The sequence below is a fragment of the Zingiber officinale genome, chromosome 11B (genome assembly GCF_018446385.1).
Source record: "Zingiber officinale cultivar Zhangliang chromosome 11B, Zo_v1.1, whole genome shotgun sequence".
Taxonomy (NCBI): Eukaryota; Viridiplantae; Streptophyta; class Magnoliopsida; order Zingiberales; family Zingiberaceae; genus Zingiber; species Zingiber officinale.
In genome coordinates this window covers 10,524,874-10,548,608 of record NC_056007.1, presented here as the reverse complement: position 1 = coordinate 10,548,608, position 23,735 = coordinate 10,524,874, and the positions used below count along the sequence as shown (strand labels likewise).

General features: G+C 36.9%; 1 protein-coding gene across 1 annotated transcript; it reads right to left on the bottom strand.

The window, feature by feature from the left end:
- Positions 1–1,732: 1,732 nt before the first annotated feature.
- Positions 1,733–3,498, bottom strand: LOC122033418 (cytochrome P450 71A1-like). Its single transcript, XM_042592432.1, has 2 exons — positions 2,576–3,498; positions 1,733–2,506 (listed from the first exon to the last, which is right to left on the bottom strand). The coding sequence occupies exons 1-2, from the start codon at positions 3,461–3,463 to the stop codon at positions 1,874–1,876; spliced, it is 1,521 nt and encodes a 506-aa protein (XP_042448366.1). The 5' UTR covers positions 3,464–3,498; the 3' UTR covers positions 1,733–1,873.
- Positions 3,499–23,735: the final 20,237 nt, after the last annotated feature.

Genomic DNA, 23,735 nt, shown 5'->3' with positions numbered 1-23,735 from the left:
CCAAACCTTCAGTCACCTTGACTACTTGGACTTGCTAGTCATTCGGTAAACTAGTCACCACTAGCTAAGTCTTTAGTCACTTTGACAACTTGGACTTCATTAAACATATTGTCAAATAAATATCAAAATCCTGGAAGTTGATTGTACCAACATGACTCACTACTCTCAATTAGCTCAACTCTCTAACGCAATCCTCTTTTACCTAATGGGAAAAGGGCCTAAGCCCTTAGGCCCAATGGACCTCTATATTGTGGGTTGGCGTAAATAACACTATAACATGTGGAAGTATCAAAGTACATGGAGCGGTATGATTATACAAGATACGGAGTATGAGTAATATCATACAACAGAGATATAATGATGAGACCTTTTTTACCATGACACGACATTCAATTAATGAGAAGAGAACATTATCTTAACGGTGCTATAAAAGGAATTCACTGTTGGTGCGGTTAGCACTGACGGTCTAACTCAGGTTTTGATGAATGATAAAATAGGTTAAGTTAGTTTCGTTGTGATCTAACACTTTGATGAAGTGTGCAGGAGAAGCCCAGCTAGGTCGACGGGCCGATCGGATAGTTGGCACGAAGCCCAGCTAGGTCAACAAGCTGACCTGATAGCTGGCGCGAAGCCTAGCTAGGTCGACGGGCCGATCGGATAGCTGGCACGAAGCCCAGCTAGGTCGACGGGCTGATCGGATAGCTGACAAAAAGTCCAGCTAGGTCAACGGGCTGACCGGGTAGCTGGTACGAAGTCTAGACGGGTCGATGGGCTGACCGGATGTCTGGCCGGTAAGTTAAGGTAAGTCACTGGAGGGGAGTGACTTGGTGAGGACGCGTTCCCAATTAGGGAACTTAGGCGTCGATCCAACTTAGAACCTTTTCGGAAATCTAAGTTGAGATCGTAACTAGATTCCGGTCTAAAGGAGATAGAATCTAATTACTATTCTTTTTGATATAAATTATGCTAACTTTTGTTTTGCAGGGTAGTTTAACTTTTATTTTGCCTTGGACTAACATTTTCTTACAAGAAAAAGAATCTCTGGAAAATGGTGGTCCGGGCACTCGGAAGGGATCCGGGGCATTGGAAGGGATCCGGGCGTCCGGAAGGCAAAATTTATCTCGTCGCAGATATGGAGCGTGCTGATTAACCGGACCTACGTCACGATCCGGGTGCCCGGAAGGGATCCGAGTGACCGGAAGGGATCCGGGCGCTCGGAGCATGCCTATAAAAGAGGGTCTCCACGGAGCATCAAACACAACAACTTCTTCTACAATTGCTCTGTTGCGCTATGCCCCTGCGACGTTGCGAAGCTGCTCTGACAACTTACGGTTCAAGTTTTTTATTATTATTGTTGTCGGTATTTCATTTTAATAGTTCTTATACCTACTATTGTAATCTTATTTGCGAACTATTAGTGATTGTTCAACGAAAGTACTAAACGAGTACGAGTCTTGGAGTAGAAGTCGACGAAGGTTTCTGTATACATATGCTATCATATAAACACGCTCTACTTCTCTGCTATTTGTCTTTTAATTTCCTCCATTGAAGACTAACTTAAATGTTAGAGTGATTAAGTCAAGACATCCACTGGCCTTCATTCTAACTCACCTTCTCCTAGTTTTGCAGGTATTTATGGTGGTTTGGCGATCCCTTCCTTCATCTTCCTTGGTGAGTAGTGATTTCATCAACAAAGAAAGACAACACATATTGGATGACTCTGTCAACGATCTCAAACAGGAATAGTACATAAACTAGCTATATTCGGTAGGTAAAATTACAAGATAGTACACACTATGACAATAATATCTTATTATGGTACTGTCTTATTGTTCAGTTCCATTAATTAGTGTATTGGAGATGAACAACATGCTTAGTTTGCCTCAGAATTTGCGGCCATCAAACACAGATCATGCTTCCTGTGCACAGTGACCCCCGGCGCTTCTTCCATGCTCACGTCCTCCTCCTTCATTCCCGGCGGCAACTGCCAGTCGAAAGAGTACAAGAGGTTGGCTAGCGCCACCTCCGCCATCAAAATCCCCAGATTCTTCCCCGGGCAAATCCTCCGCCCCTCGCCGAACGGAATCAGCTTGAAGTCATAGTGTGCAAACGAGTCCACAGACGGTGAAGCCATGTTCACAAACCTCTCTGGGTCGAACGCCTCCGGTCTCTCCCACGCATCCGGATCCCTGCCAATCGCCCATGCGTTCATGTAGATCGTCGTCTTGGGAGGAATTTGGTACCCGTCGCTTAAAGTCACTGGGTGCATGGTTTCCCGATGGAGGAGCATGGGTGCCGGTGGGTGCAGCCTCATCGTCTCCTTGACGATGCATTTGAGAAAGTGAAGCTGGTGCAGGTCACTCTCCTCCACCTTTCCTTTGCTTCTCCCCACACATCTTCTCACTTCCTCTTGAGCTCTCTTCATCAACTCTGGCCGCCGGATGAGCTCCGCCATCGCCCATTCGACCACCGCTGACGAGGTATCGGTTCCGGCGATGAAAATATCCTGCCGATAATTGAATGCAATTTAACTTTGACAATTCGTTTTGACATCGAAATTGAAAATAATTGTCACCGTAAGAACTCCTTTGAGGTTCTCCTCTGTCAGCTGCTCATCCTTCCGCAACCGAAGCAGAACATCTAATAAATCCTCATTCTCTTCACTTCCTGATCGACTCTTCACGTCGAGGTGACAATCGATGAATTTCTGGTAGATGCCGTCGAGCTCAAGAAACGATTTCCGAAGTCTGGATTTCATCCCCGTCACCACATCGACGACCCACCCGAGCAGGGGAAAGTAATCTGCCATGAAGAAGCTAGCCACCACTTCCTGCGATTCCCTGAGCACGTCGTAAACGTTGAGGTCGTCTCCGGCGATGTCTCGACCGAAGGCTGTCCTGCATGTCGTGTTGCAGGTGAAGTACAAGGAGAGCTCACTCACGTTGACGGCGAGGGAGCCAGAGATGAGAGAAGAGATATGCTTCACCATCCTCGCGATTTCATCTTCCCTTACGGACGTGAAAGAGTTGATCTTTCTAGTGCTGAAGAATTCGACGGTGCAGAGCTTGCGTAGCTGCCTCCAGCGCTCGCCGTAAGGCATGAAGCCGATGTCTGAGTCGCCGTAGGTGAGCACGGCGGTGGCGACGTTGTGGGGGCGAGAGCAACAATCGAGGTCAAACGTCTTGAGGACGTCCCTGGCGAGGGCTGCGGAGGAGACGACGACGGCGGAGACTTGGCCGAGCTTTAGGTGCATGAGCGGGCCGTACTGCTTGGACATTTCCCATAGGGACTGGTGCAGCAGATTGCCACGTATCTGGTGGAGGTTGCCGATGACTGGGAGCTTCGTAGGGCCGGGCGGAAGCTTTCGGATCGCCGGATTACTTCTTGCTTCTCGGCCGCCGGCGAGAAGAAGAGAGAAGAGGAGTACGATGAGGAAGAAAAGAGACAAGACAAGCGCAAACATGTTTGACAAAAAGTAAAATAGTGAGCACGAAGGGATCAACCGCTCTACATCCATTTAAATACGACAATTTAGCATGAAACTTTCAAAAACATCCAGAATAGCTACCTAACTTTCATATTTATCAAAAAAATATATTTATTTACCAAAATAACTTTTAACCTTTTTGACAAAATAAGAAATAGCTCTAGAACATTCACTAGGTCTCCAGAAAATATTTATAATATTTATCAATTTTATCCAGAGTTATTGTTGCGAAGCTCTAGGTCTCAAAATTGGACGGATGGAGTTTTCTTTTGATTTTTTTTATGATTTTAATTTATTATTGCCATTTTTTACTATGAGAAAAAGTATTTTAATAAATAACGCCCCTTTTATTAAATATAAAAAATCAAGTGTTATCTGATAAGATAAATTTTTAATTTATTGAAACCTTTAATTTGGTCAAATCAATATATATTTTTTCTTCGGCAAACTTTGTTTGTTCTCTTTGCATATGTCATTTTATTTTTAGATTATCAATAAATTATTTTACTATCTTTGCCGATCTCTATTATCACTTTTTAAGCTATTTTTTTAAAATTTTATTTATTATTTATTTTTTATAAATTAGAGTTTGTTGGATGTTATTCATGTAGAAGTTTTTTTGCCTTATAAATTTTGTAAGTCTTAAATAGTCCTGATCCTTTCTCATGTTTTTTGGTTTTTACTTCTTTAGATTTATTCAAGTTAATTGATTTAAATAAGAAATTAAATTATTTTTGGTTTACATACTTATTTTGTTTAAAATTACTATATTAGTTTAAATGGTTTAAAGAGTTTGGTAGACCTCCTACTAAACGTTTCTTAGATTATATATATATATATATATTTCGCTTGTTTCAAGTACATCCGTCAGCTCATCTTTAAATTAATATGGAAGAGGTGCTATTAGTCTTGGGTAGTTGAATAATGTAGGTATACGGAAGAAATACCTAAGACTCTGGTAATCGGTGTAAATCTTGCACTGAGCTCCGTATAAGTAATGCCTCCAAATTTGAGAGTGAAGACTACCACTGTTAACTGAAGGTCATGAGTGGAATAGTTCTTCTCATAATCCTTGAGTTGTCTCAAGGCATAGGCAATGACTTTGCCATTCTGCATCAGTACAACCCTGAGTCCCAATTTTGAAGCATCATTGTAATATCGAAGCCTTCGCCAATCTCTAGAAGAGTCAGGATTGGAGCACTGGTCAGTCTCCTTTTTAGTTCAGTGAAACTCTTCTCACAATTCTATGTCCACTCAAATTTTCTATTCTTTCTGGTAAGTACTGTCAATGGGGAAGTGATCCTTGAGAAGTTCTCTACAAATTTCCTGTAGTAGCTTGCTAATCCAAAGACACTCCTGATTTCACTGGCATTCTTGGGTCTATTCCAGTTACTCACAGCTTCTATTTTTGTCGGGTCCACCATAACCTCATCTTTGGAAATAATGTGACCTAAGAAGGACACTTGATCGAGTCAGAACTCACACTTGGAGAACTTTGCATACAACTGGCTCTACTGAAGAATCTGTAACAGTGTCCTCAGATGTTCAACATGTTCTTCCTGGGTTCTGGAGTATATAAGGATACCATCTATAAAGACGATTACGAACTTATCCAAATATGCTTTGAATACTTTGTTTATCAGATCCATAAATGTAGCGGGAGCATTCATCACTCCAAAAGGCATAACTACAAACTCGTAGTGCCCATACCTTGTTCGAAATGTCGTCTTCAGTACATCATCCGCTTTCACTTTCACTTGATGATATCCGGACCGCAAGTCTATCTTGGAAAATACTGTGGCTCCCTTTAACTGATCAAATAGATCATCAATTCTAGGCAGGGGATACATATTCTTAATTGTTACTTTGTTCAGCGATCGGTAGTCCACACACATTCACATGGACCCGTCCTTCTTCTTTACAAACAACACCGGAGCTCCCCATGGTGAGTGACTAGGGCAAATAAAACCCTTGTCAAGAAGCTCCTGTAGTTGTCCCTGAAGTTCTTTCAATTCTGCCGGAGCCATGCGGTAGGGCACCTTTGAAATTGGATGAGTACCAGGGATGAGTTCAATCTCAAATTCAATTTCCCTATCCGGAGCTAAGCCTGACAAATCATCCGAAAACACTTCTAGGTAGTCACATACGACTCTAACCTCCTCTAGCTTTTGGTCTCTCTCTTGCTGGGTATTAACCACATGAGCTAGAAACCCGCCACATCCATCGGCTAACATTTTATGAGTTTTTTTATGGACGATAAGAATTTCTGGGTTCTCTTCCTTGATTCTCAGATGAACTCAAACTTAGATTCTGCCTCGGGTTGGAATAGGACTCTTCGCTTACGGCACTCGATGGAAGCACCATACTTGCTAAAAAAGTCCATCCCAAAAATAACATCATAATCAGACATGTTCAGTATTATCAGATCACTGTACAGTTCTCTGTCTAAAATTTTGACTGGTACAACGCGTAGCTAATGCGTAGATGTCATTATTTCTCCCGAGAGTAGCATTGTCAAAAATTGTCCGTGTAGGACCTCCGGGGGTATACCTATTCTTTCAGCAAATGCTATGGAGATAAACGAATGGGTTGTCCCAGTATCAAATAGCACAGTTGCATAAAGACTAAAAATGCGTATATGACCTGTGACAATAGTGGAGGCGTTTGCTACCTCCTCTTTGGTAAGGGAGAAAAATCGAGCATTTGTAGAACTTGATGGAGCCTCCAGTCTGCCTTGGCTAATATAAGGACCCTCCAACGCGGCCTACATCTAGTGTAACTATGTCTGCTTGTCTCCATATTGAACAGGTTGTGCTGGAGGTAGGTGAATCTAGGTCGAGCAATACTTGGCTATATGCCCCTCTTAACCACACATATAACAACCACTTGTGCCCTTACGACAGATTCCAGGATGCATCTTTCTGTTAGAGTGTATACTGAAAGTCTTACTTTTTGTATAAATATTTATTTTGAAATAAGAGTCACATTGGTCAAATGTCTATATTTATGTTAAGTGTATTGTCCATTTAATTTATATTGTAGATAACATGGTGTGTGGTGTCACACAGAAGATCATATTATCAGTTCCTTATAAATTATAAATAGTAGCTCACAACCAAGATGAAATGGGACAAACCATTGAAGTGGTTGTAGTGTAATTTGGTATTAGTTTATCTTGACTATAAAATTACACTAGTACACTATGAGTGTATTGAGCAGGACCATTTGAGGTAGTTTCTTTTTATACTGACTATATAAAAGAACAAAATCTCTGTTATTATGGAAGTGCGTACTCTTAATCATGATATAATAACAAGCACGTATACTTAATATTTATTTCTTTAATTTATCAAAGGGTGAGATTTAGTTTGTTAAATCAATAGGCCCGATAAGTTAGGAAGTGATATTATTTATATGGTGTGTTGTTGATTATAGAATGAAACTGTGTCCTAGTAATCAAGGTTGGTGATGCCCCCTTGAGGAGCTCATAAGGATTGTCATGTAAACTTTGCAGGTGGACTTAGTCCGACATGATAATAAAGTTGAGTGGTACTACTCTTGGAGCTAGATATTAATTAAGTGAGTTGTCAGTAACTCATTTAATTAGTGGGCATTCAATATCTTAAACACAGGGAGACTAACGCACTCATGATAAGAAGGAGCCCATATTGTAATATGAGATTGGTACGGTAGTGCAATAATAACTCTTTAGTGGTATGAGTTATTATTGATAAACTTGAGTTGGGTGTTCGGGGTGAACACGGGAAGCTCAAGCTCATCGGGAGACCAAAATCAATTCCTCCTTTCGGTCCCTGTTATAACCTCTTATTTATAAAGCCTTATGTCCACTTAAAGCTAAGCTTCTTACCCATCTTGTTGTGGCCGGCCAAGCCAAGCTTGGAGCCCAAGCTAGGGACGACCAAGCCAAAGGATGGAGCCAAGTTGTGGTTGACCAAGCTTGGATCCCAAGCTAGGTGGCCGACCACATAAAATATAAAAGGGTATTTTAAATTTTAAAATCTTTCCTTTTGTGAAAGACATGGTTTTAAAAGAGAGTTTTTAAATTTTAAAATCTTTCCATTTATAGCTTTCTACAAAGGATTAAGAGAGATGTTTGATATCTTTCTTTATTTGTAGTTAAAAGAAAGATTTTAATTTTTGATAAAACTTTCTTTTTTTGGAACCATCAACATGTTTTTAAAAGAGAGATTTTAATTTATAAAATTTTCCTTTTATAACCAACAAGAGATTTAAAAGAGAAATTTTTTTATTAAAAATTTATTACCGGAAACAAATAAGGAAGTTTTAATTTTATATTTAAAACTTTGCTTGTTTGGAGCACATGTGTAGGGCCGACCATGACAAGCATTAAAAGGAAGTTTTAATTTTTTGTTTTAAAATTTTCCTTTTTAGTCATTGGAAAGGAAAATAAGGAAGTTTTAATTATGTTTAAAACCTTCCTTTTTTGCCAAGACCAAGGATTATAAAACAGATGGAGGGGGTGTCTCATGAAAAAAACACATCTTCTATTCCTCTCTTCCAATCCTTTGGTGGCCGACCCTTATCTTTTTCTCTTCTCCTTTTGTTTTCTCTCTTGGAGGTCGGCGACATCAAGCATTGTTTTCTCTTGGTGGCCGGTTGCTTGAAGGAGAAGAAGGAGAGAAGGAAGCTCTCTTGTCTAGCATCCCTTGGAGGTTAGTTGTTGGCCGAATCTTGGAAGCAAAGTAAGAAGCTTGGGTGGATTTCATCTTGGAAGATCGTCGCCCACATGACGTCCAAGAGAAGGAGAGGATTACAGCAGAAGATCAAGAGGTCTATAAGCTACAAAAGGTATAACTAGTTATTAGTTTCCGCATCATAACTAGTTCATCTTTTGTATAGATCTTGAAAAACCAAACACAAGAGGTTATCGGTTTTAGGTTATCGTTTTGTTATTGATTTTATTTTTCGATTTCATGTTTCAATATTGTGTTTCTATTGAGGTCTCTGTAGTTAAACCTAGTTTACTGTAAGAAGTTAAATATCCGATTTCTTTGAAAGGCTTTGTCTAGGAAGTGGTGGATGATCCCATACCCAAGAAGGCCTAGTGCCTCGCCATGTTTAATCTGAAAGCCGATCTTTGAAATAGATATTTGATTGACTTCTGTAATATGGTTTAACTTAAGAAGATCACATCGGTTAAACTTGGAGTAAAAATGTTAAGTATCGTTTCCAATCCAAATTTAAGTTCTGAAGGACAATTTGGATTAATAATGTTAAGCATCGTTTGCAATCCAAATTTAACTTCAGTAGAGCACATGGGTAGCTAGGATAGTTCTATGCTTGTACAAAATTTTGTACAAGGGAACTAGAACGGTATTCCGAGTAGCTGGGATCAGTCAACTGATAGAAGTAACTGGGATCAGTGTGTACGAAGGCTGAGGATGAGGGCCTCAGGGGTGACTCCGGAGAGGATGAGTGTGAGTGTGTAATTGGGATCAGTCGACTGATAGAAGTGCCAGTCGACTGGGGGCAAATAAAGGCATTCTGTTCGCTCAGCAAGCAGTAACCAGTCGACTGTTACTTTTACCAGTCGATTGGTAATTGGTCATTGATGACCATTGGTAGAATCCTAAATTTTTTCAAGTAGTCATTGACTACATCCAACGGTAGCACCAGTCGACTATTTTTCTAGTCGATTGGTGCATAGGAAATGAGTTGATGTGTGATCAACTCTTTCTTATTTATATATAAGAAGCTTGGGACATTGAAGGAGGTTACTGATCTTGTTGATGTATTCCTAGTCTTTGCCTCCAAGATTTCAAGTCTTTCTCTTCCTCCCTAAACCTAAATTTCATGTTGTAAAGAGGAAGAGAGCTTTGTGAGAGGTTTGCTCCATCGAGAAGGAGAAAGCTTTAGCCAAATATTGTTGGGGACTAATCCACTGAAGGATTGAGGATTTATCCACCTCAAGGATAAGCCGTGGAGTAGAAGTAAGCAATCTCAGAACAACGTAAAAGAAAATGTGTTAGTGTTTGTATTCTTATTGTTTTCATTGTCTTAGTATTTGTATTTTCGCTTGTGCAACTAACATTATAGGAAGGCAAAAGATTTAGTGTAATGAGCTATTCAACCCACCTTCTAGCCGACCACCGATCTTCATCAAGTGGTATCACAGTGAGGCCACTCTTCAATGGACTAATCGCCAAGAAGAGCAATATCATCAAAATGGCCGGCTCACACATCCAACCACCAAAATTCGAAGGAGAATTCTCTTGGTGGAAAAGAGAATGGAGGTATTTTTCGATACCGATTTCAATATTATGCTAATAATGGAAAATGGTTTCGAGATACGTAGGGATGAAAATAACATGATAATCAATAGAGCAAGATGGAGAAAGAAGTAAAGGGAAGAGCATTTAGCAAACTCAAAGGCCTTACATCATCTACTAAATATCTTTCCCCAACAAGAAGTTACAAGGATTGGAAATTACTCAAGTGCCAACAAATTATGGGAAAATCTAGTAGAGCTTCATGAAGGGACATCGGAAGTGAAATTAGCAAGAAGGGACCTTCTCCGAACTTAACTCAACAATGTCAAACTAAAAAAGGGAGAAAATGTATCAATACTTCATGCTAGAATCAAAGAAATTTTAAATGGACTACCAACTGTAGGTGAGAAACTTTCCAACTGAGACATTATGATGAAAGCCATCAATGCTTCCCAAGAACCACAACTTGGAGCTCAATTGTAGATTCATTCTATATTTCAAAAGACCTAGAGAAATCCTCTCTAGATGAATTCTTCTCAACAATGGAGCTTCATGAAACTAGAGTTGAAGGATTGGATGGAGAAGCACATCGATCAAGAAGAGTAGCCCTTATGGCAAACAAGGGAAAGGGTAACAAGAAGAAGTCTTCATCCCTTCTATCCTCCAACTCCAAAGAATCAAATGCCTCAATGGATAGCGATCAAGAGGCGTATATGGTAAGAAAAATGAGAAAAGCATTTAAGAATTTTTCAACTAACAAATCTCATGCTAGGAGAAGTTCAAGAGGCAAAAGTAGGACAAGGAGAGTTATTTGCTACAATTGCCAAGAAGAAGGGCATATGAGGGATCAATGTCCCCTCTTGAAAAAGAAGAAAAGAAGAAGGAAGAAAAGAAGAAAACAAAGGAAAAAAGGGAAGAAAGTCAAAAGTCTAAAGGCAACATGGGATGATCCATCATCATCGGAAGAAGAAGAACACCATGTATCCCATTTTGATCTAATGGAAATTGATGACATTGCCTCCACCTCATCTGAAAATGAAGAAGGAAAGAGCTCAAGTGAAGAAGAAGAAGGGAGCTCAAGTGAAGGGAGAGGTTAAACATCGGATTCAGACTTCTCAGTAAGTGAGGTATACAATCTACTCACTCATACTTTAGTTAAAATTATTTCAAGTATAAATAAAGATTTGTTTAAAGCTAGAAAAAAAAACAAAGCCTTGAAACATGATATTAGCATGCTTGAAGAAAAATTAGAATCCATGACTCTTAATGATAATGATATACATGTTTCTTTTTCTAGTTCAAATGCATCATGTTTAGAAGAAGAAAGTAAGGCTTTAAGGAAAAAGGTAGAATACCTTATCAAAACCCTTAAAAAAAAATTTGAAATTAGCTCAAATACCCTAAGCATAATTATTAAAGTAAAAAAATGAGCCCTTAAAAATAAGAATTTAGTTAGGCTTGGGTCTTTAAGGGTTAATTCTTAAAGTTTGAGAGTTTCAAAAAGTTTGAGAGATTAGAAATGTTTTAGCTTTTCTAACTTAGAATAACTCTCTTCCTTTAACTTTTCTAATAACTCTCTTCCTTTAACTTTTCTAACTTAAGATCACTCTGTTGGGGTTGTAAGGTTGCAAATATAGTCCCACATTGAAAACACATGGGAAAGATCATGGGTTTGTAAAGAGAAAGATATCTCCATTGACATGAGGCCTTTTGGGGAGAGCCCAAGAGAAAAGCCATGAGGGCCTAGGCCAAAGTGGATAATATCATGTAATTATGGAGATATCTAAATTCTTTTCGATCCTACAATTAGTATCAGAGCCCGGACTGCCAGAATATTTAACCGTCGACTATACACAAGAGCTATGGTCTGATTGAGCCATGTGGGTACAATATTGACCTCAAACAAAAAAAGTGGGGTTTCCTATGTTCGGATCAAGAGGACTAGAGACCAGGCAGGAATCCTAGTTGCAGCTAGGTAAGGAAGTCCTAGTAGGTCGGGTGAACCGAAGGGCAGGAAGACTTGGTGGGTCGAGGATCAGACATGGAAAGCCTGTGATCCTTTGTTTGAGGGGGGGGGGGAGATTGTTGGGGTTGCAAGGTTGCAAACATAGTCCCACATTGAAAACACATGGGAAAGATCATGAGGCCTTTTGGGGAGAGCCCAAGAGCAAAGCCATGAGGGCCTAGGCCCTAAGTGGATAATATCATGCCATTGTGGAGATATCTAAATTCTTTTCGATCTTACAATTAGTATTAGAGCCCGGACTACCAGAATGTTTAACCGCTGACTGTACACAAGAGCTATGGTCTGATTGAGCCATGTGGGTGCCTTTTGGGGAGAGCCTAAGAGCAAAGCCATGAGGGCCTAGGCCCAAAGTGGACAATATCATATCATTGTGGAGATATCTAAATTCTTTTCGATCCTACACACTCTCCCCCTTTGGCACACATCAAAAGGGTATAAACTTAAGGTTACTTTCGAATAGGTTTTTGCACCAGCAATGATATTTGAAAGGCATAATTAAGTGTTTTAAAAAGTGTAATTTTCAAAGAGGTGGTGCAGACAGATTGTTCTAACTTGGTTGTCAGGGTAACTTTTGAATATTTAAACAACTCTTGATAGTTAATTTTCAAAACATTTTGTAAAACAGATTTTCAAAGTAGTTTTCATAATTAATAACTTTTCAAAAATTATTTCCAAAGATTTATTTTTTTAAAAAAAAATATTTTCAAAGTGACTTTGCCAAAATAATTTTGATAGAGTCGTCTAAGTTACAAAAATGATTTAAAACACTTTTCTAAGGGATATAAAAACTTTCTGTAAATACCAAAACAAACTATCAGGATTTTTCAGAAGAAGATTTAAGAGCATTTTTAAAATAAGGCTTTTAAGAAGTAAAATTTTAAAGAAAGAATAAAATTTCTAAACAAATGGTTAAAGATTTTAATAAGTTTTTAGAAAAAAACTGATCCTCCCCCTGAATTTAACACTCCCCTTGAAGTCAACCCCCCCCTTGAAGTTAAACACTCCCCCTTAAGTTAACACTGAGATTTAAATTTCAAAACCTTAGCACATTTTTCTACTTAAATGTTTTAGAGAATTTAGTGTTAATAACACTTATATTCAGTATATTATTTTCATAAGTATTTCTACATACTTATTATAATTATTCATTTAAGTTTCAAGTTAAATGCAATGATTTGTTACTAACTAAATTTAATACTGATTAAAACAACTTAAATTTTGTATTAAATAATTGAGTTAATAGTTAAATTTTGATTAATTTAATCTTAATTTGAGTTGACCAATAAGTTGCAATTATTTCATATTAATAGGAAATATTTATTAAAAGTACTCAAATTTAGTTGATAATTAGTATTAGATAGATTAATAGACCAGAATGATTAAATTCCTATTTATCAAATGAATTATTAAATTAGGATTAAACAATTAAGATTTGAGTTAATTTTAATTGATTTTTTAAAAAAGTGATTGATAAAAGAATTTTATTTAATGGTTTTTGAAATATTTTTAAATACTTCAAATATTTTGAATTTATATTTGATTAAGTTTAAGTTTTAAGTTTTAATTTAAGTTTAAGTTTTAGGTTTTAATTTTAAGTTTAAGTTTAAGTTTAAGTTTTAAGTTTTAAGTTTAAGTTTTAGTTTTAATTTTTAAGTTTAAGTTTTAATTTTAAGTTTAAGTTTAAGTTTTGATTTTAAGTTTAATTTTATTTTTTAATTTAAGTTTTACTTTTTAGTTTTAATTTTAAGTTTAAGTTTATGTTTTGATTTTAAGTTTAAGTTTATGTTTTAATTTAAGTTTTAAGTTTTAGTTTTAATTTTATGTTTAAGTTTTAATTTTAAGTTTAAGTTTAAGTTTTGATTTTAAGTTAAAGTTTATGTTTTAATTTAAGTTTTAATTTTTAGTTTAAGTTTAAGTTTTAATTGTAAGTTTAAATTTAAGTTTTAAGTTTTAGTTTTAAGTTTTAATTTAAGCTTTAATTTAATTTAATTTTAATTTATTTTAATTTATTTTAATTTAATTTAATTTTAAATTTAATTTTAAATTTAATTTTACTTTTAATTTACTTTTAATTTAATTTTAATTTTAATTTAATTTAAAATAAGCCTTAGTCATCTCACCCGATCTATATTTTCAATCAGGGAATCCTATGATTTTGTGAGATGAATTAAGTTTAATTTCAGGTTTTGGTTTAATTTTGTGTTGGATTCAGGTTTAGCTTTGGGCTCAACAAACAGATATTCTTTGGATAAACTTCTAGGCTATGGTATATCACTTGGACATCATTAGAGTAACTATGCCTTCGAGGTTTTTCAAATAGTCTCATCCACTGAACTTAGTACAAAACCTTGGTCTAACTAGTTAGGATCCGTAAGGGGCAGTTTCAGTTAGTTCCACTCAGCCAAATGCACCAGGTCGAAGCCATATCTTCCTAGACATGCATAGACTGAGCTTCCTTAACCTATTATAATCCAAAACTTCACCAGTACCATAGATCAAGTTAAACTTTGTCCCTTTTTACTCTAATTCTAATTACCCTGTCGGGTAGGTTACTTTTGGAGGTGCCGACTGTTTGGAGCCTCCCCCTGAACTATTGAATATTTGGTTTATTAGGTTTATTTAAATATTTAAGTTTTAAGTATTGAGTTAAGTGTAGATTTTATGTATTTTATGTTTCTGATTTGAATTTGGTTTATATTTGTTGGTTAATTTCATAATCAAGAGATACTTGATTATATCTTGGTTTTTTATTTAAATGTGGTTTAGACTTATAATTCAAGTCTAGATTTAATAATCTTGTGAGATTATTAACTATTTTCTTTAGTTCATAAATTTTATTTTTCAAATGGTTATTTTTTTTCTAATTTTTTAAAAGATAAAATTTTAAACTTTGAAGGATTATTAAATGATTTTGAATTAGCTTGATTAGCTAAATTAACTGATTTGTTTGAGTGAATATGCATATCCGATTGTTGAGGTAAATCCAAAGTGGAGCAATGGTGATTATCTAATTTACTAATATGTGTAGAAAAAACTGGATTGTCATATATTGTAAACTTACTAACCTTTGCTCCCCCTGGATCCTTTGGTCTTCTTTCTGGGCATTGAAGTTTGTAGTGGCCCATCTTTTTGCAATTGAAGCATTGGATATGCTCCTTCCCTTTTTGAACTTTAGGTGTCAACTTCTCATTTACCTCTGGTTGTGTGGTTCGAGTCTTATAGGTGGGACACTTACTTTTGCAATGCCCTCTTTTACTACGTTCAAAACATATTATATGATATTTGAATTTTGAATTCACAACTTTACCTTTAGAATCCTCTTTCGGATTCTCCTCCTTGTCCATTGTCATCTCAGATTCAAATTCTGACTTTTGTTCTGACTTTGATTCAGATCCTTTGACCTCCTCTTGTGCCATTAAGGCCATAAAGCTGGTTTGGTCTGATTCTGAGGATGTCTTTGGGGATTCAGACTCTGATACGTGCTCGAGTTCAACTTGTTCCTCTAGTTCCATTGGCTCCTTCTGAAGCTTGGTTAGATGAGTCCAGAACTCATAGGCATCTTGATGTTCTCCAATTCTTCATGTGACTTCATTAGGTAGTAAATTTGAAACTAAGTTTATTATCTTTTGGTTTGTTTTCAGGTTTTGGGTTGATCGTCTCAATGCCATGTCACCATCAAAGTCACTCATGAAGATGAAGCTTTTCATCTGCATCCTCCACAAATTGAATTCATGTCTCTTATACATCTCATATGGAGGTGATTCATGAATGCTTCGTCCTTCAACTTGAGCCATTAAGCACTGATGATAGAAAATTAAAAAGAGGTGCCAAGACTTGGTCTTGGATTAACAGTGTTGGAAAAAATATAGTATTTCACTAATTTTAAAAAAATAATAAAATATTAATAAAATATATTATTTCAAATTTTGATAAATGTGATATTTTGCTAATACTAACCAACGGTGAAAAGATGACAATAAATTTTTGAAAAATAATTTTGGAGGGAAAAAATGAAAGGCGTAAGGATATTTTTTAAACATAAACGATATCTATTTTTCTTTTAAAAAGAACCCCCTTTGCTCGATTGGTGGTTGCACCAATTCAGAGTGGTACCTGATCTGATACCACTTTTTAGATCATAGAGTTCGCTAGAGGGGGGGGGGGGGTGAATAGCGATCATTAAACAAATTGTTATTAAATCAAGTACGCAGCGGAAAAATAAAAGACACAATGCTAACACAAACCAATTTTACTTGATTCGGAGCCTTTGTCGACTCCTACTCCAAGGTCCGCACTCGTTGAGTGCTTTCGTTGGGCTATCACTAATAATTCGTAAGATATTACAAACTTAAGTACAAGAATAATTAAAATAATACCGACAATACAGAAAAAGAAGTTGAATCGCAGGTTGTCAGAGGAATCTCGCAATGTCGCAGGAGTAGAGCGTAATAGAGTAGTCATAGAAGAAGTTGTTATTCGTAGCTCTTGAGGAAGACTCCTTTTATAGGATTGCTCCGGGCGCCTGGACCGGGATGTTGGCCTAGCCAATCAGCACGCTCCACGTGGTGATGAGATAAGTTTTTGCACTCCGGGCACCCAAACTAGCTCCGGACGGCCGGGTACCTTCCGGGCGCCCGGACCATCATTTTCCAACATATCAATTTTCTGTAAGAAATTGTTAGTCCGAGGTAAATACAAATTATACTACCCTGCAAAATAAAGTGTTAGCACAATTATAATAAAAAAGGGTAGTAATTAGATTCTATCTCCCCAAGACCAGAATCTAGTCACGATCTCAATTTAGATTACCAAAATGGTTCTGAGTTGGATCGACGCCTACTGTTCCCTCGAATGGGAAACACTTCCTTACCAAGTCACTCCCCTCTAGTGACTGACCTTAATTTACCTGTCAGATATCCGGTCAGCCCGTTGACCTATCTAGACTTCGTGTTAGTTATCCGGTCAGCCCGTCGACCCAGCTGAATTTCTCTACAATACTGAGTTAGCACAATAGATAAAATGGTAAGGTAAAACAGTGTTAACAGAATTCAAGTATAACCTAGGGTTATCTCCCCCTAGGGTTACCTAGCTTCGCTCATTAGGACTTCCATTGCCCGACTTCACTCACCTGGACTTTCTCCTCCTAGCTTCACTCTCTAGGGCCCGACTTCACTCACCAGGACTTCGATCACCTAGCTTCACTCACTAGGGTCCGACTTCACTTACTAGGACTTCTACTACCTAGCTTCTCTCACTAGGGCCTGACATCCACTACCTAGCTTCACTCACTAGGGTCTGGCTGTTGGTTAGTCCTAGGAAAAACGTATCGGTTCCACTGTACAAAATTTTTTGTACTAAGTGTCGAACCTTTCCTTAAATAACCTATTGTGTTCTTTAGAAGTTAAATTAGGAATCGCAGACGGAACTTAACATCATTGATTCCAAATTTAACTTATCTGTTCTTAATGGTTTAGATTTGAATCGCAAGCGGAACTTAACACTATTGATTCAAATCCACCTATGTTATTAATTTCATTAAATATTAATTTCCAAAATTGGCTTCCAGGACTGCATGGCGAGGCACATGACCTTCTTGGATATGGGAGCAACCACCACCGCCTAGACAAAGCTTTTTAAGGAAAGCTAATATTTAATTTTCTTAAATAACTCTACGTTAACCAAAAAGAACAATCGAATCACAAATTTGAAAAAGAAGAAAACAAAAATTCGAAAAACTAATTCGAAAAACTAGATCTAATTGCCTCTTGTTTTTAGAATTCTTACAAAGAAAATAACTAGTATGATGTAGAAGAAAATTACTAGTTATACCTTCTCTTTGTAAGCTAATGACCTCGAGATCTTCTGTCGTATTCCTCGCCTCGCCTTGGACGTCGTGTGGGTGATGATCCTTCAAGGTGAACACCACCCAAAAGCTTCCTTCCTCTTCTTCTAAAATCCGACCACCACCACCACCAAGGAGAAGAGAGCAAAAGGGAAAAGAGAAGGGAGAGGGAGGGCCGGTCACTTGAGGTTCTCCAAGCAAGAGAATAAGAATTGTGTCTCATGAAACCTCCTCACCCCTTCTTTTATATTACTTGGCCAAGGCAAATAAGGAAAAACTTTTTACAAAAAATTAAAATCTTCTAAGAGTTTTTTCCTTTTCCCTTAAAATTTTTCCTTTTCCTTCCTCTTGATTGAATCAAATCACCAAAATTAATTGATGATGATTTTATTTTAATTATGGTCGACCCCTTGCTTGGGCACCAAGCAAGGTGGCCGGCCACCTCATCAAGAGAAAAAAAGAAAAATAAATTTTTAATAAAATTTTATAAGCCATTATAAAATTTTACAAGTTCTCTCCTAATTTCTTAAAGTGTGAGTTAAAAAAGGAAAGTTTCTAAAAATTAAAACCATGTTTTAAAATTTAAAAACTTCTCTTATAAAATTTTCTTTTTTAACATGATGATAGAAAATTTTAATTTTAAAACTTATCTTCCTTTTTTTTCTAAACCATGAGGATGGTTAAAAAGGGAAAGTTTTAAAACTTTTAAAACTCTCTATTTAAACATGTAGCCTAATTCAAATAAGGAAAATTTTAAAAATTAAAATCTCTCTTTTAAAGCTTATAGTTTTCTACAAAGAGAAGATTTTAAAAATTCAAAACAACCCTCCCTTTTTGAATTATTGTGGCCGGCCCCTTCATGCTTGATTACCGAGCAAAGGGTCGGGCCCTATAGAAGAAGATGTGGCCGGCCCTTGCTTGGTCACCAAGCATTGGATCGGCCTACTTCTTGGACACCAAGAAGAGCCTTACATTTGGATGGACTTGAGGCTATAATGAGACTACGACAGGGACCTAGAGGAGAAATTGGTTTTGGCCTTCCGATGAGCTTGAGTATCCCGTGTTCGCCCCGAACACACAACTCAAGTTCATCGATAATAACTAATTCCACTAGAGAGTTATTATCGCACTACCGCACCAATCCCAAATTACATTATGGGCTCCTTCTTATCATGAGTGTGTTAGTCTCCCTGTATTTAAGATAACGAATGTCCACTAATTAAGTAAGTTATTGACAACTCACTAAATTAATATCTATCTCCGAGAGTAGTACCACTCAACTTCATTGTCATGTCGGACTAAGTCCACCTGCAGGGTTTAACATGACAATCCTTATGAGCTCCTCTTGGGGACATTCTCAACCTAGATAACTAGGACACAGATTCCTTCTATAATCAATAACACACACTATAAGTAATATCATTTCCTAACTTATCAGGCATATTGATTTATCGAGCTAAACCTCACCCTTTGATAAGTCAAAGAAATAAATATTAAATATATGTGCTTGTTATTATATTAGGATTAAGAGCACACACTTCCATAATAACTAAGGTCTAGTTCTTTTATTAAGTCAGTACAAAAAGAACTTACCTAAATAGTCCTACTCAATACACTTAGAGTGTACCAGTGTAATTTATTAATCAAGATAAACTAATACTTAATTACATTACGACTACTCCGATGGTTTGTTCCTTTCCATCTTAGTCATGAGCAACTATTTATAATTTATAAAGAACCGACAACATGATCTTCTGAATGTGACACCACACACCATGTTATCTACTTATATAAATTAATTGAACAATTACATTTAACAAATAAATGTAGATATTGACCAATGTGATTGTTTTATTTCAAAATTAAATGTTTACAAAAGCTAGGCTTTTAGTATACACTCCAACACTGGCTTCACTCACCAGGAATTTTACTTTGCCTAACCTCCAGTTAGGACTTCTCCTTGCTAGTCATCTAGTCCTGACTAGACTATTCTTTTCCAAACATCAAGTCCTATTTAGATTAACTCTTGGTTAAACTGATCAGACTTAGGTATATTGTCAAACATCGAAACCCTAGAGGTCGATTGCACCAACAAGAAGGATGTGCGCTCCAAGGGCTGAGAAGAAAACCTTATTGAGGAGAAAGACCGGAGTTGGGTTTTGGTGAGCTTAATTGTAGATGGCCAAAGCATCACCCAAGCGAGCATGGGGAAAAGAATAGTCAATACAAAAATTGATCATTTAGATAAACAGTGCTCGAGGAGCCTCAAGCTTTGACAGCGAAGTTGCCACATTCAGGACATGAGACACCTCCATTGTGCCTAAGGCACCTCGGATGAATAGTGCCAAGGCCGAGGCACCTCTAAGCACATTGAAGGAGCCTCCAATGCGGTAGAACCGTTGAGTGACTGTTGTTGCATAGATAAAGATTTATCCATTGAGGGTGCCTTGGATGTCCTTGGAGCTACCTCCAAGCTATGTTAGCACAACGGTAACTTTTCTCATAATGCTATAAATAGCACCATGGAGCATGGAGTTAAAGCAATAATCACTGTATTCAATTCCTAGTTAGTTTGTGAACTTTAAAAGTGTATAAGAGGCTACTTGTAATACCCCACCCTCCCCACCACTGGTCTGTGAGGGCGGAGCGCTACTGGACTACTAACTTATCTTAACTAACCTTGTTCACATGTTGATAGTAATTCCTAAAACTCTCGGAGAACTCAAAACATACAATTAACTAGCAGCGGAAGACTAAAATGACTCATCTAAACACATAAAATCATTCTATGAATAATATCATCAACATGAATGAATAATTCCAATAGTCTAAACACAACATAATCTTAATAAATTCTTATGCTAAATCCCAAGGCTTCTATAGTCCAGGCATCACACATCCATCCGCACCTCCTTGTCGCCTTCCTTTGCTATAACTTTTCCTTTCCTTTATCTGCAGTAAGAGGAAATGCAACTATAAGCAAAATTGCTTAGTAAGCGCTATCTAACTCATAAAACTCGAGTATGCATGTAAGCTGAAAGAAATCTAGAAACTGAATGCTCATCTAATAGCAAAAGAAACAAGACATGCTGAAATGCTAAACATGTAAAACTTATTTCACTTGTTCAAAACTTATACTTTTATACTTCAGAATAATAAGTTTAACTGAACTGATACATAAGCTGAGCTAAACTGATGCTAGGCTAATGCTAAATCTGAACTGTATTCACGTAACTGATTTGTGAAGTTTTGAAAACTATTTTCATAATAGATAAAAATAATAATCATGCTGCTGATGGGTCCGGCAACTGTACTTGCTATACGCGCATCCCTAACTAGACCCGAGGTATCTAGTCCCGAATTTAGTAGGGTTTACTAGGTTATCTAAACCTACGGACGACTATGGGACCCCAACCCAAGGACAACTAAGAGTCCAGCACAGTGTCACTGATAAAAGTAAAATACTGATTCATAAGTTGATTTATCTTAATTACTTCTTCTTTAAATGCCTTGGCATTTTAACGAGCACCTTGTGTGTCAAAATCCCTAAAGTCTTGACTTTGGGATCTACTTAAGCCCTTGGCCTTTTTGTTTCTTTTCTTTATCTTTCTTATACTTGTTAATACCTCTAATAAAAGAATGCTTCTTTAAAAACTGAAATGTTTAAACAAATTCTAACTTTGAAATGCATAAACAAAAATCTACATACTATGCTAATCAAAATTCTGCATACTATACTAATCAAGATTCTGCATTTTATGCTACACTATTTCTGCATACTATGCAAACATAAATTCTGCACTATAATACTTAACCAAACTGCACTATAATCTTTTTTCTAAAAACTGCACTATAAGTTCCACCAAAAATCTGCACTACAAGTTCCACCAAAAATCTGCACTATAAATTCCACAAAAAATCTGCACTACAAGTTCCACCAAAAATCTGCACTATAAACTTAATTAAAATCTGCACTATAAGCTTAATTAAAATCTGCACTATAAGCTTACATAAAAATTTACACTATAAGCTTAATTAAAATCTGTACTATAGGCTTAATTAAAATCTGCACTATAAATTCCACAAAAAATCTGCACTATAAACTTAATTAAAAATCTGCACTATAAGCTTAATTAAAATCTGCACTATAAGCTTACATAAAAATCTGCATTATAAGCTTAATTAAAATCTGCACTATAAGCTTAATTAAAATCTGCAAATCTAATTAAGCTACTAGAGATCTAATAGGATCTTCCAATGCTAAACCATCAAAAATATGAAAGTAAAGTTTCCATCCTTAATTTACGTCATCAACATTTGATCATCATCTTTTCTGAATCTAATATTCCCTTAAATTTATGCATTCTCTTCCCATAAATTAATCAATATGATATCTGTCTCATGCTCACTGCATAACAAAATAATTTACTCCTTTCCAAATCTAAATGAACTAAATTTAGTTTCATGGCAGCAGCACCAATCAAACAATAAGGAATAAACTAAACCACATATTCAAATTAATTAAAACATCTTCTCATCTTCTTTATGAAACTCACTGCAGGAAATCTTCAAAATCATCAATCTTTGCAGCATGCGTCGGAAATCAAGAACACATGAATCCGAAACTACTCTATTGCAGGTGAGGAAGCACTTACCTTGCTTCTTGGACTCACAACCGAACAAGAAGGGCTTCTACGACCTTGGCCGACCGCCGGAGACGATGCCCTAACTCCCTTTTGTTTTCTGCCCGAGCTCCACCATCGCACGCAGAAGAGAAGGAGAGAATGGTTTAGATCACGGGAAAATAGAGCATCAACTTATCCCTTTTTATAACTTAATATTTCTGTTAACTTCTTAAATAAATTTTGCTACCTTTTCTAAACAGAACCGCCCACTTGGGCGCTTGGTCAGCCGGATTCGTTTAAGGTTCGGTTCGGGTCAGAAGTCGCGGGTTCGAATCTCGACCTCAACCCTTTTATTCCAATTTATTTTCTGTTTATTAACTACCACTTAAATAATTTTCACTCCTCCTTTAATCAACAACGCTCGCTTGAACACTTGGCTAGCCGCGTTTTGACTGGGTCAGAGGTCGCGGGTTCGATTCCTCATCCGAACCTTTTATTCCCATTTATTTTCTATTTCCCTAACTACTGCTTAAATAAATTTTGTTCTCCTTTTAATCAACAACGCTCGCTGGGACACTTGGTTAGCCGTGCTTTGCTAAATCTTGACCGGGTCAGAGGTCACGGGTTTGATTCCTCAGCCGCCCCTTTTTATTTCAATTTATTTCCTATTCCTCAACTACTGCTTAAATAGATTTTTGCTCCTTATTTAATTAGTAATGTCCGCTGGTACACTTGCTCAGCTGGATTCGCTTAAGAGTTGGCTCGGTCGGAGGTCTCCGGTTTGAATCTCGGCTTGGATATTTTTTTTTGTCGAAACTTCTTTCGTTTAGTAAAAATACCAAACGACCTCCAAAAATTGCATAAAAATACTCTAAAAATTTCTAGAATTTTTCTAAAGCATTTCTAAATGTTTTTACGTACTATTAGGACTCGTAATGAGGAGTTTTGGGTCATTACACTACTCTACCTACGCGAAGGATATTTTTCTTAGTGGAGCTTTCAACTACCTTAGATTAACAACTACCTAGGTTGTAATCAAGTAAAAAAATCCATAGTCCTCTTACTTTATTTCTTTTATTTTATGCAAATTGTTTGTTAATGAATTGTGTATCCTTACTAAATAAAAGAAAGAGAAATTTGTTTAACTGGAATTATAGGGCTATTCAATCCCCCTCCGTCCCCTCTAGTCGGCCTCACTTGGACCTACAATGTTAAGGCCAACAATTTTGAGATTAAACCAACCATAATATCAATGGTACAACAGAACTAGTTTGGGGGAAGACCCATTGAAGATCTGAATCAACATTTAGAAACTTTCTATAAAATATACAACTCTATGAAGATGAATGGGGTTCCTCCCGAGGCAGTAAAATTAGTATTGTGAGGATTCTCTTTTAGAGATAGAACTAAGACCTGGCTGAATTCCCTACCTACAAATAGCATCTCCTCATAGCAACAACGTGAGTAAATATTCTTAGAGAAGTTCTTCTCTCCATCCAAGATG